The 17,488-nt window shown below is 50.2% G+C and overlaps 1 protein-coding gene across 1 annotated transcript in view; it reads right to left on the reverse strand.

Moving 5' to 3' along the window:
• The window catches only part of TRIM62 (tripartite motif containing 62), a 35,111-nt gene that overhangs the window by 15,486 nt on the left and 2,137 nt on the right, over positions 1 to 17,488 (reverse strand). The window contains exon 2 of the mRNA XM_010348115.3: positions 2,641 to 2,736. Within this exon, the coding sequence (XP_010346417.3) occupies positions 2,641 to 2,736 (96 nt within the window). The remainder of the gene's footprint in view (positions 1 to 2,640; positions 2,737 to 17,488) is intronic.

A 17,488-nucleotide genomic window follows, 5' to 3' on the forward strand; every position in this document is an offset into this window, starting at 1 on the left:
CCTACCCGCTTGCTGACTACAAAGCCGTAGCTCTTCGAGGACCCCAGGAGATATCCCAGCTGCAGTATGCACTGGGCTCTGACAGGACTGCACGGTAAGCTCCCAAGTTGCCATTTACTAGCATGGCACTTCAGGCTGGTCCCTCAACCTCTCTGTGCCTCAGTTTCCTCACTGATAAAATTGAGATAACAATAGTTCCTACCGGCGATGATTTCTCTCTCCTTCCTTCCTTCCCTTTTTTTTTTTTTTTTTTTTTGGAGTTTCACTCTTGTTGCCCAGGCTGGAGTGCAGTGGTGTGATGTTGGCTCCCTGCAACCTCTGTCTCCTGGGTTCAAGCGATTCTCCTGTCTCAGCTTCCCCAGTAGCTGGGATTACAAGTGCCTGCCACCATGCCCATCTAATTTTTGTATTTTTAGTAGAGACAGGGTTTCGCCATGTTGGCCAGGCTGGTCTTGAACTCTTGACCTCAGGTGATCCACCCACTTTGGCCTTCCAAAGTGCTGGGATTACAGGCATGAGCCAACGTGCCTGGCCGATTTTCTTTTGTTTCACTCATGCTTTTTAAATAACTACTTGTTGTGTGCCAGATACTATGTCAGGTTTCAGGGAGTCCTGCTCTCGTGGAGGTGACATTCTGTAGGGTTGGCAGGACAATAAAGGCGAACATGATTCTCAGCACAAAGAAAAGTTCTGCTCAACTGGTGTGCCCCATTTATTCTAGTTCTTTCTAGGGCAGAGTCACCCTTTTCCCAACCCCCTCCCTTCAGCGCTGTGGCTGGGGAAACAGCCCCCACCCCAACCCACCACATCCCTTGGAACACCCTGGGGCCTGGAGGCGCTGGGGCCCTTTTGGAAAAACACCCTGCCAAGAATGCATCACCCCACCAGGGTACCGACCAAGGAAAACACAGGGCCTGAGGAGGGAGAGCAGACAGGCCCTCAGGCTGGGCCATTGGAGGGGCAGGCACAGCAGGAAAGCAGAGTAAGGCACCAGGTGAAATATGACCTCCAAAGCATCCATAGGCATTTCTTATATAAACACCCCAGTCCAGACAGGAAGTGGGGCTGGGGGAACTGGAAGGGAACGTGGTCCCACAGGACCCCCCAGAGGCAGACAGATGGACAGGAAAGCGGGGGAGGAAGAGGTTAGTGGAGAAAAACAAAGGGAGGGGGCGTGGAGAGAAGAGAAGAGAGTGCTGCTGGGGAGAAGGAACAGCCCATAATACTCCCCTCTCATCCAGAGAGAGACTTCCATTTGCTTCTGATCATCCAAGAGGCACAGAATCACCAGACAGATGGGGAAACTGAGGCTTTGAGAAGCGATGAGGCCAGGATCCTGTGACTGTTTATCATCTGTTGCCCACTAAGAGGCCTGCCAGAGGCACTCTGGAATGTTCTGTGAAGAATTATTTGTCTTGACCTTCCTGAGACCCCACAGTGGGTTGGTGGCCAAACTAGGGCACAGATCTGGGTTTCCAGTGGTGTCTCCAGGCCCAGGATGACCTCCAGAGGCCCGGCACATTCCTAAGGCTCCGCTGCAGCTCCTGCTGACAAAGTGTGGCCAGTCTGAAATTACCTCACTACACAGAGTCACTCTGTACAGTGGGGACTCCACTGGGCACCTGCCAGTCCCAGAGTGCCGGACTGAGCCTGGCAGTCCCTACTGGACAGGTGGAAAGACTGGGGGCCCAGAAAAGCATGCCATGTACCCAAAGTCACCCAGTGAGTTAGTGGTGGGATCAGAACCCATGTCCTTCTTAAGTCAGTGGGAAGGTTTATTTGTTTATGTATTTCCCAAACCACTGTAGCCAGAGACTGCAGAGTTTGGCCCTACCTTTCAGAGTCTCTATCCTATGGCCTGAGCTTAAGGGGAGACGATACAAGGGCTGGGCCACATCTGGAGGGCTTTGAGGGCACATGTTCAGGATTGGATCCTAGGTAATGGGCTCATTCATGCATACATTCATTTTAGAGACAGGGTATCACTCTGTCACCCAGGCTGGAGTGCATTGGCTTGATCATGGCTTACTGCAGCCTTACACTCCTGGGCTCAGGCAATCCTCCCGTCCATCTCATTCTCCAGAGTGGCTGGGACTACAGGCATGTGCCACCACGCCTGGCTATATTAATATTTATTTATTTATTTATTTATTTATTTATTTTTGCAGAGAAGGCGTCTGGCTGTATTGCCCAGGCTGGTCTCGAACTCCTAGGCTCAAGTCATCATCTCACCTCAGCCTCCGAAGAAACTGGGACTACAAGTGTGTGTTACCACACCGGGCTTGGGGGTTTTTAATCAAGGGAGTGAAAGAAGGGGCTGGGCATATTCCCCAGCCCTTCAGGATGACAGGGGTTTCCGGAGGATCCCTGGACCCGCCTCAACTTCCACCCAAAGTGGGAGGGGAGAAATGGCTTTATCCTTAACCCAGGGACCAGATCAAATCCTTGCCCTCAGTCATGAGGGGGTGGGTCCCGCCCCGTTTAACTTCACAGAAGCCCCACCCTCTTCCCCACCCTGCCCTTGTCACTCCAGGTTTGGCTCCGCGAAGCCTGGTTTCCACTGCACACCCGAGGCCCCGCCCCTCGAAGCCCTGCCCTCATCTCTGACGGCCCCGCCCCCCGCGCCCAGGTCACGCTTACCTTGGTCTCCGCCAGCTGTCGCTTGAGCAGCTGCAGCGCCTCGGTGTGCTCCCGCTCGCTGTCCTGAAGGGCCTGAAGTTGCTCCTTCAGCTCCCTCTGAAACACACACAGGGCTGGGATGGGGGCAGAGGCCATGCCTGGCCCAGGCATTCCGCTCTGACCACTGCCGGGCCTGGGGGTTAGCCTGGCCTCTGTCCCCAACCTCCAACACTTGTCTCCCGTCAGTTCAGCCACCAGCAAGTCCTGTAGAGTCTGTCTCCTAAATACCTCCAGAATCCGTTCCTATCTTTCACCTGCATTTTTGCGACAGCCTCCTCCTCTTTGGCCATCCTAGAGGCTTCTGTGACAATCAACCTCCATATACACACTCTTTCGCTCCTCACACTTGGCCCTGGATCCCCGCTTAGAAGTAAGGCACGGGTCCCCAACCCCCAGGTCACAGATGGGTACAGGTCTGTGGCCTGTTAGGAGCCCGGCCACACAGCAGGAGATGAGCAGTGGCTGGGAGGAGCAGAACTTCATCTGTATTTACAGCCGCCCCAGTCGCTGGCCTTACCACCTGACTCCGCCTCCTGTCAGATCAGTGGTGACATTAGATTCTCACAGGAGCGTGAACTACACATGTGAGGGATCTAGGCTGCCGGCTCCTTAGGAGAATCCAATGCCTGATGATCTATCACGTCTCCCGTCACCCCCAGATGGGACTGTTTAGCTGCAGAAAAACAAGCTCAGGGCTCCCACTGATTCTATATTATGCTAAGTTGTGAAACTATTTCATTATATATTACAATGAAATAGTAATAGAAATAACGTACACAATAAATGTAATGTGCTTGAATCATATCGAAAACATCGCCCCGCCCCACCCCTTGTGGTCTGTGGAAAAATTGTCTTCCGTGAAGCTGGTCCCTGGTGCTAGAAAGGTTGGGGACCGCTGCTCTAAGGAATCAAAACTGTACCAGCCCTTTGCTACAGACTAGTTGCCAACATTCTCCGAGGGCTGCAGTGGGCTGGGCACTGTTCTTAGCGCTTTGCTTCTATTAATTCACTTGAGCCTCTCAGTAACCCGAAGGGGGCACGGTTATTATCTCCATCTTCTGATGGAGGGAAAGGTATAGAGACGTCAAGAAGCTGGCCCCAAAGCATACAGATAGGCATAAGGGTAAGGAGGGAATTGGGACACCGGGCAGCCTGGTTGTGGAGCCCATGATCTTGATGCCAGGTGACACATTTTCTACCATGATGACTCCCGTGATGAATAACAACAAATCCACAACAGACAAGGTATTAACATTTTAAATAAAAACATGATCAGCATCACTGATTTTTTTCTTTGTCTCAGGTACCACTGTGGCTCAGCAGAGCAGTTAGTGATCCTAGCCTTATTTGAAATGTTGATATTTTGTTCATTATGGTTTTTTTTTTCATTAATTTTGATTGAAGAAATATTGCATTAAATGCTGTTCATCTCGATTGCTGAGTTTGGGGCACCCTGGGATCCCACGTCTGTTTCTACCACCCTCCCCTATCACTCTCATCCAGCCAGTAGTCTTCTTCCTGTGCCTCCACCATCCTGAGCTCCTTCCAACCTTCAGACTGTGCTCTGGCTATTTCCTCTGGCTGGTGGCCTCCACTCTCAGAGTTTCCCATGGTGACTCCTTTGTACCATTAACTTAACTCAGATGCCACCTCCTTGAAGAGTCTTGCCTGACCACCCCACACACAGTGGCGCCTCCTCATACCCTGTCATGTGTCTGGATTCACGGTCTTCTTGCACCTTCTGCTGTCTGAACGTATTTGACTATGTTTATTGCTTGTCTCCTCACTAGAATGTGAGTTTCATGAGAGCAGGAATCTTGCCTGTCTTTTCCCTGCCATATGCCCAGGGCCTCAGTGATTATTTGTCAAGTGATAAATGGGATGTGGAAGTGAGTGCTCCCCAGCACAGAGTCCAGCTGTCTGCCTGCACTGGGAATTTAGCCCATTGCATTATCATCGGTTTTCTCCCGTCTGTCTCTTCTTCATTCCCATATTAGCCCACGAGTCCTCCAGGGCAGCTCCTATTGCCCCCTTTCCATATATTCCACACCCAGCAACAGCCTGGCACTGAGATGGGACTGATGAAGCTTGCTGTGTGAATGAAATTCCTGGAAACGGCCTCTGAGTTCCCCAGTCAGCCTGGGCTGTGAGTGGTGCCAGGAAGGCTGACTTACCTGTTCACATCCACTCCCTCCTACTCATTCAGCTTGTCAGACCAGGGAGGGCCTCCGTCAATGTCTAGTTCAATTAATTTTACAGACTAGGGAGCAACATGGGAAAATGGTCATGATGACAGGCCGATGGAAGAACGCAGGAGACAAAATTACCTTTGATTACTACCAGTTATTCATTTAACAAAATTTCTTGGGCAACTATTATGTACCAGGCACTGCTGAGACACTGGGATACAGCAGAGGACAAGAAAGACACAGTCTGAACATAGGGACTAATCTAGTGGGGAAGACAGACAAGAAACAAGAAAAATAATAAAGAAGCGAGGTTACCAGTATGGTGTGTCCTCCAGAGAAAATAAAGCAGCATGGGATGGAGGGGATTTTAGGTAGCGTGGCCGGGAAGGCTTCTTTGAGGCGGTAACACCAGAAGGATGAGGAGGAGCTAGCCATGAAAATGGGGGTAAGATAGAAAAACACAAGCAGTTTGTTTTAGAGAGCCCATTCAGATGCAATGGTTGGAACTCTGGCAGCCATCTCAGCCCATGAGGCAACTGTAAATAAGTCAGAAGCTGAAACCAGAAGAGCTCTGGTTTCAGGAAGAAGGAAGAAGGAACCTGAGTCCCTGATAACTGTGGGGCTGCCACACCAGTGCTTTACTCAGTGTCATGCTGGAAAGCTGGCTGTCTGAGTACAACTTTTTTTTTTTAAAGCTCCAACAGTGTTTGCCAATTTCCATGGTGTAAATGCTCCCACTCAAGTGGATTTCAAGCTATCAGTGTGAAGTAGTTGAGTACGGCATTGGGATGAGATGCACACAGTCAGTTCTTGGGAGCCAGTGTAACCTGCTACAGCACACCCCACCTGGAGCCTTTCCTAGAGACTTGTCTTACGGGAGACGGAAATGCACTCCATCTGACTGTGGCTACTTCAGCCAGGGCTCTGTTACTAACAGCTGAAAGCCATTCCCAACATTCACGTGCAGCTTGAGGAGAAGCAGTCCTTGGAGCAGAGAATCTTATTTGCCTAAGAGAATAGAAAGACTGCTCCTCAGGTGCCCCCGACAGCCTTGGGCTGTCCAGGTTGGGACACTGTGGCTGAGACGCAGGTGTTGAGGAGCTGGGCTGAGTGCTATAATTCTCCCCCCATGGTGGTCCCCGTGGGTCCACAGAAGACCCAGCCACCCAAGCGGCTCTTCAGCGTTTCTGAGAAAGTGCCTTGGAGGCTGTGTTCCTCACGTTGCTCAGGGAACTCGAGGGACGTGGATGAATTCCTCCTCTGATTTTGGAGTCAGGGAAAAAGGACAGTAGGCTTGCTCCTTCCTTCTAGATCCCGAGAGAATCAGAATACTCATTTGCCCATTCCACAAACATGTGCCAAGACCTTGGGCCCCACATGGTGTTGTGTCAGGGATGCGGAAAGGGGTGAGGGATGAGTCCCAAACATGATGCCACGAGGTGTACACGTGTTGGGGTGACAGTCAGGGACACAGATCACAGGGAATGCTGCGATCGTGTTAGGAGATCCCAGACTTGCTCCTCTCCCCATATTCCCCATCTCAGTGAAGGGCACCCCTCCCCCAACTCCATCCCAGCCAGAAACCTCAGAGTGGGAGTCATCCTTGATTCCTACCGCCTCCACACCAATCCAGGCAGTCACCAGGTTTGCTCTGGGATTTGTTCTCTCCTCTCTATGCCTACTGCCTCTGGTTTGGTTTTCTGGACTGTGGCCCCAGGTTCCTCCCTGCCTCTAGCTCTCCCACAGATCCAAGTGCCCTGCACAGCAGTTGTGGTGATTGCTCTAAAGGGCAGATCTATCAATGCTTTCCCCTGTCACTTTCCCCGTTGTGCTTGTCCGCAGGCTTTCCACGTTGTCTGGGAAGAAAGGCACAAAGCCTTAGGGTGACACATTCAAGGCTCTTCACTGCTGGCCCCGACCTTTTCCTCTCCAGTCCTAGCTCTTGGTCCAGACTTGTGCTGTCCGATACGACACATGTGGCTATTTAAATCACAATTAATTAAAGTGAAATAAAATGGAAAATTCAGCTTCTCAGTGGCACTGGCCACATTTCAAGTGCTTGTTAACCACATGGGCTGCTGTATCACACAGTGCAGGCACAGAACTGTCCATTCTCCCAGAGAGCGGTAGTGGACAGTGCTGCTCCAGACACACTGAGCGATCTGCAGGGTTCTCTAGGCCTTTGTACATCTCTCAAAACTCAGATCAAATGTCACCTCTCCTGGTAGTCCATGTCTCAAACTCTGTGATGTCCTCAGAGTTTTAAAGAAACGGAGTCTCGCTCTGGCACCCAGGCTGGACTGCAGTGGCACAGTGGCAGGGGGAGGACTGTAGCACTCAGCCCAGCTCCTCAGCATCTGCCTCTCAGCCACTGTGCACTCTGCATGCACAGTGTCCCGCACTTGTACCCTGATGGCACGCATTGTGTTTTAATTGCAAGGTTACCTGTCAATCTCCCCTACTAGGGCAGGTGCGGTAGCTAACTCAGGCCTGTAATCCCAGCACTTTGGGAGGCTGAGGCTAGTGGATCACCTGAGGTCAGAAGTTCCAGACTAGCCTGGCTAACATGGCAAAACCCCATCTCTACTAAAAATACAAAAATTAGCCAGGCCATGGTGGCAAGTGCCTGTAATCCCAGCTAAAATCATCCCAAGGTGGAGGTTGCAGTGAGCCAAGACCATGCCACTGCACTCCAGCCTGGGTGACAGAATGAGACTCCATCTCTTAAAAAAAAAAAAAAATCTCCTCTACTAGTTCGTGGGCTCTTGAGCGCAGGGACTGTGGAGAGGGGAGATAGTCACACTCTCAGTACCTAGGACAGGGCCACGCACCGCTGGCCTTGCTGAGTCTGCAGGATGTCCCTACCCAGGGATGAGGCTAGGCTGGGTCAGAGCCTACCTCTGAAAAGGTGGGAGGGGAGAGAGGGCCCTGAACAGGCAAGGTTCCCTGGGTGGGCTAGGTGCAGAGCCCAAGGGAACAGCTAACATAGGAAAACTAAACCCTAGAGTCCAGAAGGCAGGACTTAGAAGGCTGCCTGAGCTCTGTCACCCCTGCCCCTCCAATGTGTCTCCTTCTTCTGTTAGAAGACTGGCTCTACCACCCACTAGGCTGTGTGACCCTAGGATGTCACCTAACCTCTCTGTGCCCCAGTGCCTTGTCTGAAAAATGGGGATAATCATATCTCCTAGGGTTGGGAGGGTAAAATAAGACAACAGTAAGAAGTGTTTAGCCTCACAGGGCACAGAGCCTGGCACACCCTGGGTGATCGGGAGACAGAGCAATCACTGTGTCCCGTGTGCGGCTTCCCAGTCGCTTCTTTGTATCTTCATCCCTCACTGTGTCCAGGTGGCCCCCTCCCTCCCTCCCCTCTCAGATGGCCAGAGCAGGAAGAGGCTGCAGGGACCATCTGGTCCAACCCCTTGGATTGCCAGAACAGGAAACACAGGCCCAAGGGAAGGGACTGACCTGGCTCATGGCCACACAGCTTGACAGAGGAGAACAAACTGGAAATTTTACTCTAGCAGAGAGGTCACACAGGAAACTGGAGCCTGATAAACTCCCAGGTGATACAGCTTAACCCCGAGGAAGGACACCAGTAACAGCAGAGACTCAAGACCAGAGGGGCTGGAGGCAGGTGTCGTTCGGGTTGAAATTTCACAGGCATCTTGTCAACTATTTTTCACAGCAATCTACAAGGTTAGTAGTGTCTTTACTGCATCCATCTCACAGAGGGGGAAACTGAGGCTTTGAGAGTTAGCTTGCCTAAATTCACACAGCTAGTAAGAGGCAGAAGGAAGGCTCTCAGTGGCTCCAAAAATTGGTGTTCAGAATCTCTTGGCCTCCCTGCCTCACATGCAATTCAATGCAGCAAAAATTTCTGAGTACCCAATGAGTGTCAGGCTTTGTGCTGGCCGCTCCAGGGGTGGCTCTATGCATGGTCCTTGAAGAATCTGCAGTTCATTGAGGGTGAAGAAACTTGAATAGGTAAAATACCAGGAAGAACAGAATAAACATGGAGGGCCTGCTAGGATCCAGTACAGCTGTCAACACCTGGCTGTGCTCATGGTGCCCTCCCTCCACCTCAGTTTCCAAATCTGTAAAGTAAGGTCTTTTTTTTTTTTAAGATGGAGTCTTGCTCTGTCACCCAGCAGGTTGGATTGTAGCAGTGTGATCTTGGCTCACTGCAACCTCTGCCTTCCAGGTTCAAGTGATTCTCCTGCCTCAGCCTCCTGAGTAGCTGGGGTTGCAGACACCCCACCTCCCAACCATGCCCAGCTAATTTTTGTATTTTTAGTAGAGACAGGGTTTCACCATGTTGGCCAGGTTGGTCTTGAACTCCTGACCTCAAGTGATCCACCCACCTTGGCCTCCCAAAGTGTTGGGATTACAGGTGTGAGCCACTGCGCCCGGCCCCAAATCTGTTAAGTAAGACCTAACAGCACCTGCTCCATAGGCTTGCTCTGGGAATGAAATGATTTAATTCATGACCTACATGATGCACAGGGTGAGCTCAATCAATCTTAGTTGTCATTATCATCATAGCAATTATATGTAAAGTTGGGAGTCAGAATTGGGGGAGCTTCAAGGAAGGACCTTATTTCTGGTGGCAGGACAAAGGAAGATGGATGGGCAGGGTTCCTTCAAGTCTCTAGGATGGGCCAGGGCATTGCAGATGGGGAGAACTGGTTGGGTAGGAGCCCACCCTCACGTGTGCAGGAAGTGGGGGTGGTTGGGGATGGCTGCAGCCAGGCATATGACAGGTGGGTGGAGTCACAAACTGGAAAGGCCAGTTGGGGCTAGCTGGGGCGGGGGTGGGCACTGGAGGAGGCCTTGAAGGTCAGCCTGGGAGAGTTGAATCCCACGGGGCCCCACAAGAGCAGGGGCAGGCAGGGAGGGATGAGGTGACTGGGGAGGACACACCTCAGAGGGTGAGGCTGTGGAGTTGCTGTAGCCCTGAGCATACAGTTAAGCAAATATGCCAGCTTTGTGGCTCTGGGGCTCTTGATTGTTATGAAGAAGCCAGGAGTGGGGCAACAGAGGAGTTGGGGGGCACAGAGAGGTGGGGCTCAAATGTTCCCAAGGCCAGATCTCTCCTGCTGTGAGGCCATCCCTCCCTCTGACCCAGGGGACAAAGCAGCTGTGGAAAGCCATCTCAGCTCTGGCTTCAGGGACTCTTCATCGGAAAAGCCTGGGTTCACATCCTGACTGTGTGACCGTGGGCGGTTCGCTTCTTTCCCTCGGGGCTCACCTCCACAAGCTTTCACAGTGTTGGGATAAAGGCTAAGTGAGATGGCACCTATGACAGGGCCCAGCATGGTGCTGCACACAGTAGGTGCTCAAGCTTCTCCTTTCCTCCATGCCCAGGTACTGCTCTCTCTTTCCCTCTCTGATCAAGGGATGCCAGAAACCTGACCATGACAAACTGAACTTGCCTCTCCCTTTCCCCCCCGCAGCCCCAATCCTAGAACTGGATGCTCCTGGTCCTCCCAACAGACCTGAATTCTTCTATGTGTTTGAGCCTCAACTCTCCCTGTGCACTTCCCAGCCACACAGTTTCTGGCAACATCTGGCCACTCTCTGCTTCTAGGGTCTCCCACCTTGCACACTACTGCAGAGTGCTTGGTCCATGGCACAGGCCTGGTCAGGCTGCACTTGGCCTGCTCACATCTGTTTCTGGCTTTTCAGCATCTTCAGGATCAAGCTCGGTGGGTACATGCATGTGCGTGTGTGTGCATGCATGTGTATATGTGTACGTGTGTGTGTGTGCATGTGTGTGCACATTCAAGCATTCAAAGCCCTTCCTGAGCTGGTCAAGCCTCGATTTTCCATTCTTACCTCCTCCCGCCACACCCTCCCCTCCAGCTACAACGAACCACATGAATATGTGCTCACCTCCATGCCTGTCCCTGGTCACACTCAGATAACCTGCAAGTTCCAGCTCCAGGGACAATTAGTAGTTTTCTGACCTTAGGCACAGTTTCTTTTTTTGTTTCCTAATTAAATTTTTTTTTTTTTTTTTTTTTTTTACAGACAAGGGCTCACTCTGTCACTTAGGCTGGAGTACAATCATAGCTCACTACAGCCTCAAACTCCTGGGGCTCAAGTAATCCTCCTGCCTCAGCCTCTGAAATACCTAGCACTACAGGCATGCAGCATGCCTGGATAGTTTTTAAAATTTATTGTAGAGGCCAGGCACAGTGGCTCATACCTGAAATACCAGTATTTTGGGAGGCTGAGGCAGGTGGATCATGAGGTCAAGAGATCGAGACCATTCTGGCCAACATGGTGAAATCCTGTCTCTACTAAAAATACAAAAATTAGCCGGGCATGGTGGCAGACACCTGTGATCCCAGCTACTTGAGAGGCTGAGGACAAAGAATCGCTCGAACCCGGGAGGCAGAGGTTGCAGTGAGCCGAGATCGCACCACTGGACTCCAGCCTGGCAACACAGTCAGACTCAAAAAAAAAAAAAAAAAAATTATTATAAAGATGGAGTCTCTCTGTGTTGCTCAGGATAGTCTCGAACTTCTGGCCTCAAATGATCCTCCCACCTTAGCCTCCCAAGAGCTTGGATTAGAAGCATAAGCCACTGTGCTCAGCCTCTTTTTAAAAAATTTTTTACTGAGGTAAAATATACATATATAATTTATCATCTTTACCATTTTTAAGTGTACAATTCAGAGGTAGTTAATACATTTATATTCCTTTTCTCCCTTTCTTCCTCCCCCTTCTTTTCCCTTCTCCCCTTCCAGGTCCTTAGGCACAGCTTTCTGTTTTTTTGAGACAGGGTCTCACTCTGTTGCCCAGGCTGACTAGAGTGCAGTGGCGTGATCACAGCTCACTGTAGCTTCAACCTCCCGTGCTCAAGCAATACTCCTCCCTCAGCCTCTCGCATAACTGGGACTACACATGCATGCCACCGTGCCCAGCTAATTTTTTGTAGAGACAGGGTTTTGCCATGTTGCCCAGACTGGTCTTGAACTTCTGGGCTTAAGCAATCCTCCTGCCTTGACCTACCAAAGTACTGGAATTATAGGTGTGAGCTACTGTGCCCAGCCAGGCACAGTTTCTGAGCCTCAGTTTCTCCATTTATAAAACAGAGATCCGTCTCATAGGGTTACTGTTAGAATTAAATGAGAGGTAGGCTGGAGGAGAGAGAAAGAAGGCGAGCGTGCCTGCCTGTCAAAGCCTTGAACCCTGTCCCTGGCACAGTCTGTACCAGGCCACATGGTGGCTGTGCACGTTTTTATTCCCTCTGTCCGAAACATCTTTCTTTCTGCTCCCTGGCCTAAAGCACTCAGCACATCTTTTAGGATTCAGCTCAATAAAGCAAGCCTCAGTTACAGCAAGCTACCACTTTACGGGCCTATCTCCCAGGACCACACAGGGCCAGGTCTTGTGTAGCTCTCTCCTGGGCCCAACACAGGGCTGGCCCTCTGTAGCCATGGCACAGATACGGACTAAAGAAAGCATATATGTAATTTTTTTTTTTTTTTTTTGAGATGGAGTCTCTCTCTGCTACCCAGGCTCAAGTGCAGTGGCACGATCTTGGCTCACTGCAACCTCTGTCTCCTGAGTTCAAGTGATTCTTGTGCCTCAGCCTCCCCAGTAGCTGGGATTACAAGCATGAACCACCGTGCCTGGCTAATTTTTTTTTTTTTTTAATTTTTCGTAGAGATGGGGTTTCACCATGCTGGCTAGGCTGATCTTGAACTCCTGACCTCAGGTTATCCACCCCCCTTGGCCTTCCAAAGTGCTGGGATTACAGGTGTGAGCCACTGTACCCAGCTCAGAAATTATTAAGTGAATCCCTGAATCCAAGACAGAAGTCACCTCCAAATCCTCCTCATCCATTCTGAGTGTTCAAGCAGAGATGGAGGTGAGGAAGGAAAATGGTACTGGGAAAACACCACTGGACTGAGAGTCGGGAGAGCTGAGCTCTGGTCTACCTGTGGGTAAGCCAGTTTCCCCATCTGCAAAATGGGGAGAGTATCAACCAGACGGTTTCTCAGGTTCCTCCCTATTTGGGTGCTCCCTGGGGCAGTCGGTGTGGTGGAGAGGAGGCTGAATTCTGAGTCAGTAAGACCAGTTTGAATCTCAGCTCTTCCTCCGACTTGCAGTGTGCTCTTGGGAAAGTTACTGAATCTCTCAGCCTCAGTTTCTTTCTTTCTTTCTTTCTTTTTTCTTGAGATGGAGTCTTGCTCTGTAGCCCAGGCTGGAATGCGGTGGCTCAATCTCAGCTCATTGCAATGTCCACTTCTCAGATCCTGGTTCAAGCAATTCTGCCTCAGCCTCCTAAGTAGCTGGGATTACAAGCACACGCCACCACGCCCAGCTAATTTTTGTATTTTTAGTAGAGATGGAGTTTCACCATGTTGGACAGGCTGGTCTTGAACTCTTGACCTTGCGATCTGCCCACCTCAGCCTCCCAAAATGCTGGGATTACAGGCGTGAGCTACTGCACCTGGCCATGTTTCTTCATCTGTGAGATGGTACTGATCTCAGTCCCACTCAGGGAGTAGAGAACAAAAAAATCTTTGTTAAGGATCAAATGCCCATAACAGAACACCCGGCACATGGTAAGTGCCCCTTAACTTACTTTGTGCCCCCAAAACTTGGGCTATTATTTTTAGAGTCATTATTGTGTCATTGTTGGTCCCTACCAGATCTTTTTTTCTTTCTATAAAATAAGTGTCTTGGAGTCCCCAGTGTCGGCCCTAAGTTTCTACACTGTGGCTGGTGTTCAGCCAAGGTGTCCTGGCTGCCCAGACACCTGTGAAGAAGGATGCAGAGATGCCAGCGGCCAGCTCTGAGTTTGACCCACAGCCAGCTTTGCCCCCACAGAGGCTGCCATTGGCATAGAAATCCCGTCCTCTCCTTGGAAAAGTAAGAGCAGAGCCACTTCCCCAGAACACAGACAACCCAGCTGCCTTCCTGTCCATGCTACAAAATAAAGTGCCTTTGAATCTGTCATTTCTGTGGATGTTTAGCAACTCTTTCTCCCTCTTTACACATAAGGCAGGAGGGCTAGTTCTTACTTCCATTTCCCAGATTGGGTAAGAGGGTACCGCCCCCTCTCCTGGAAGAAAGCAGAGTCGATATTTGAACCCAGCCCCCAGCCCTGCTCCCTCCTCACGTGGCTGCCTTGGTGTCACTGGATCACCATACCCTGCCTGCCAGGGTTTGTGTCCAAGGCTGATCCACTGCTGTCTTCGCTGGCATGAAGGAGGCCTTGGGAAGGGCTCCAACGGTCACATGAAGCCTGGAGGGGGTGGCTAAGATTGAACTGGATCCCCTCTCTAGGGGTTAGGAACCCGAGATGGCCAGAGAGCCGGATGCCACGCCTGGCCTGAAAGATGACATCCCAACCACCTGCCCTCGGGGCATCAGCTGGCACAGATAGCCTAGCCCTGTCAATACAGGACAGGACAGGTGGCTGGGAGACAATTACCCGGCGCTCAGAGGCAGCTCAAGGACTATATGTGGCCTAGTCAGACTGGCTTCAAATCTTGGCCCTGCCATTTACCAGCTGGGTGACCAAATGAGTCATCTAATTCCTCTGAGTCTGTTTCTTCATCAGTAAAAGAAATAGATAACAGTACCCATCCCACAGGGTGCTATGAAGATTAAATGAGGTAATGCAAGAAAAGCTCTTAGTGCAGTCCCAGGCATTGAGACTGGGCCCAATAAATATTGGCTGAGAAGCCCCAAACCCTTTAGAAATGGGCTCCCTTCCTTCACTTTGCTCAGTGGTCCAGGTACTCAGCAGCGGAGGTGAGAAGGAAGACACCAACACACACACGCACACACACGCACACACACGCACATGCACACACATGCACATGCACACATACACAGGTAACGTAAAAATCCTTAGAACTATGTAATAACTCCTGCCATGTTTCATGGGGTATGATTATGGGAGACTTTAACTTTCACATTATATAGCTCTTCTTCTTATGTTAATTTTATAGTAAGAAAAAAGATATTTAAAAATAATTTTGGGGTGCCCACCATGCCAGACATGGTACTAGGCACTTCTTATAAAGGATCCCCAGCCCTTACAACATTCTTCTCAGGAACGTCATATCCTCATGTTATAGATGACCCTTAGAGAAGGAGCCTTAGAGGAACAGAGTGATATGGCCAAGGACACGAACCATGTCAGGATCTGACACCTGTAATGGCATCTGGAGTACAAAGTGATTGTGCTTGGTAGGTCAGGGAAGGCTTCACAGAGGAGGTGATATTTTAGCTGAAGTTTTAAAGTTGAGTAGGACTTCTCTAGATCAGGTTTCTTAACCAGAGGTGATTTTGACTCCAGGAGACATTTGCCAATGCTTGGAGACAGTTTTGGTTGTCACAACTTGGGGGTGGGTGGAGTTTGCTACTGGCATCTAGTGGGTAGAGGCCGGGGATGCTGCTAGACTTCCTGCAACACCCAAGATGGCCCTGCACAACAGACAGTTATCTAGCCCTGAATGTCAGTGGTGCTGAGTACGATGTGACCTACTAGAGCTGTCATTTCTTAAGTGCTGTTAGGTGACAAGTACAGTACCAAGTTTTTATAAATATCATCTTGTTTAATCCTAATATAATTACTTCCATGCTGTCCATGAAGAATCCGAAGCCCAGAGACGGTAAATAATCTTCCTAAAATCACATAGTAAATGGTAGAGTCAGGACTGAGATGACCTGAGTACAAAGCAGAGCTCTTAATTTCTCTGCTCGGATACCTCAAGGATTTATAATAAATGAAAAAGCTTCAGGCCAACCGCTAGGTAGGGTGTTGGGAGACTCCAGCTGAGCATAGGCCCAGCCTCCTCTGGCTTACAGGCCTTAGGCTAGTCCCATTCTTCCCTCTCCCTCTACTGTTTCCCCACTGTCAAATGGACATGGCACAGATGATCTCCATGGCCCTGCTGGCTCTGAGTCTGTAATTCTGCAAGAGAAGTGTCCCAGCTCCATCAGTTGCTGGGAGAGAAGGGAATGCGTGAGGATGGGTTCAGCCTTATTTCTGCTGCATAAATAGCTAATAAACCTTGCTTCCCTATATGGAGGGGGATGCTGGTGGGGGTGGAGGGTGGCTTGAACCTCACCCAGGAGCACATCCTCTCCAGAGGGGAGGCAGATTTCTCTGCCACCAAATTGCGAAGCCCAGAGGACACACCATAGGAAGGCCTCCTTCTCGGGCCAGAGGAGAGAATCTGGGCATTCACTCAGCTGGGGACATAAGCTCTGATAGGCAGAAAGAGAAAGGTGGGCTGCATGTTGTTCCAGCCCCTACTATGTGCTTTTGAACCTCAAATAGCAGGTTCATCCCAGATCGGCCTCATGAAAGTCCTGGTAGGAAGGAAGCATCCTGACTCCATTGTACAGACAGAGCATCAGCGTTTACATGAAGTGACTTGCCAGTGCATACAGCGCCTGCAGCAGAGTTTGGAACTCAAGTGTGCCCAACCCCAGGACAGTACGCTAGACAATAAGCAAATGGCAGTCCTTTTTTCTTATCACCCAATAATGAAAGCATTTCAACAATATTTGTAGGTAATACAGGTTCAATTTCTCCTGTGCCCCCAGGTCATGGGATTCAGTTCAAAAGCCCAACATACAGTAATTTGCATTTCCTGGTTTGCAGACAGGAGAACCAAGGTTCTGAAGCGGAGGCTAGAGAGTCAGACAGGGAGATCAGAGAAGAGGGATCTGGGTCAGGCTGTGCCCTCTAGCCCTGGCTCTCCCACTGTCTGGAAGTGTGGCCTTGGGCAAGTCACATCACCTCTCCAGGCCTCACTTTCCACTCCTACATGATGAAGAGGTTGGAGAGATGGTTTCAGACTCTTCAAACTCTTCCTGCTTATGTGACTCCATAGACAGGGAGATGGACAGCAGCGGTGCCTACCACGAGGGCTCTTGGGGTGGAGGGCCAAGCCTTGTGTAGGGTCCCAGAGGCCCAGGCCCTTGCTCACTCTCTGATGGGGCCTTCATTCTCAGACAGCTAGACTGGAAGGGAGTCAGTTATAGTTTCAAGATAAAAGGGATAGGGAGGGGGCAATGGTGAACATGGGCCACTTCTCCTGAGACCCATGGGCATCTGGTGGGTGCAGGCTTACTCACAGACTCGTGTGTAGAGGGGTTGGGAGCCCCTCGAATACAGGGGAAAGTAGTTATTTAGTTCCTGTTTGAGTATCTTGAGGCCAGAGAGCTCATTACCTCCCAAGTTAGCCTACTCCGTTTTCACAAAATGTTTGAACCAAAAATCTTCTGCTTCCAAATGCTCCACAGTCTGGTTCAGCTTAGGCCATGGCTGGTCATTCTTTCATTCATTAATTCAGCCTTTATTGGTCAGTACTGTGGGCCAGGCCTTGTGCCAGGCTTTGGGGCCATAGACAGGAGAAATAAGATCCTGTCTCTGGCATTGGAGAATTATGTGCTTGACTAATATCCCAAAGCCAGGAACATGGGACTGCTGGATTTAAGTGATTTAGCTTGAAAAAAGGATTCCAGGCCCAAATAAACTTGGGAACCATTTTATTAAACACAATAAAATATATTGACTTGCTTTTAATAAAAGCTTAAATTTCTCTAAGCTTTTAATATGCTAACATACACTGAAAATTCTC

This window comes from Saimiri boliviensis, chromosome 11 (genome assembly GCF_048565385.1).
Source record: "Saimiri boliviensis isolate mSaiBol1 chromosome 11, mSaiBol1.pri, whole genome shotgun sequence".
NCBI classification, from domain to species: domain Eukaryota; kingdom Metazoa; phylum Chordata; class Mammalia; order Primates; family Cebidae; genus Saimiri; species Saimiri boliviensis.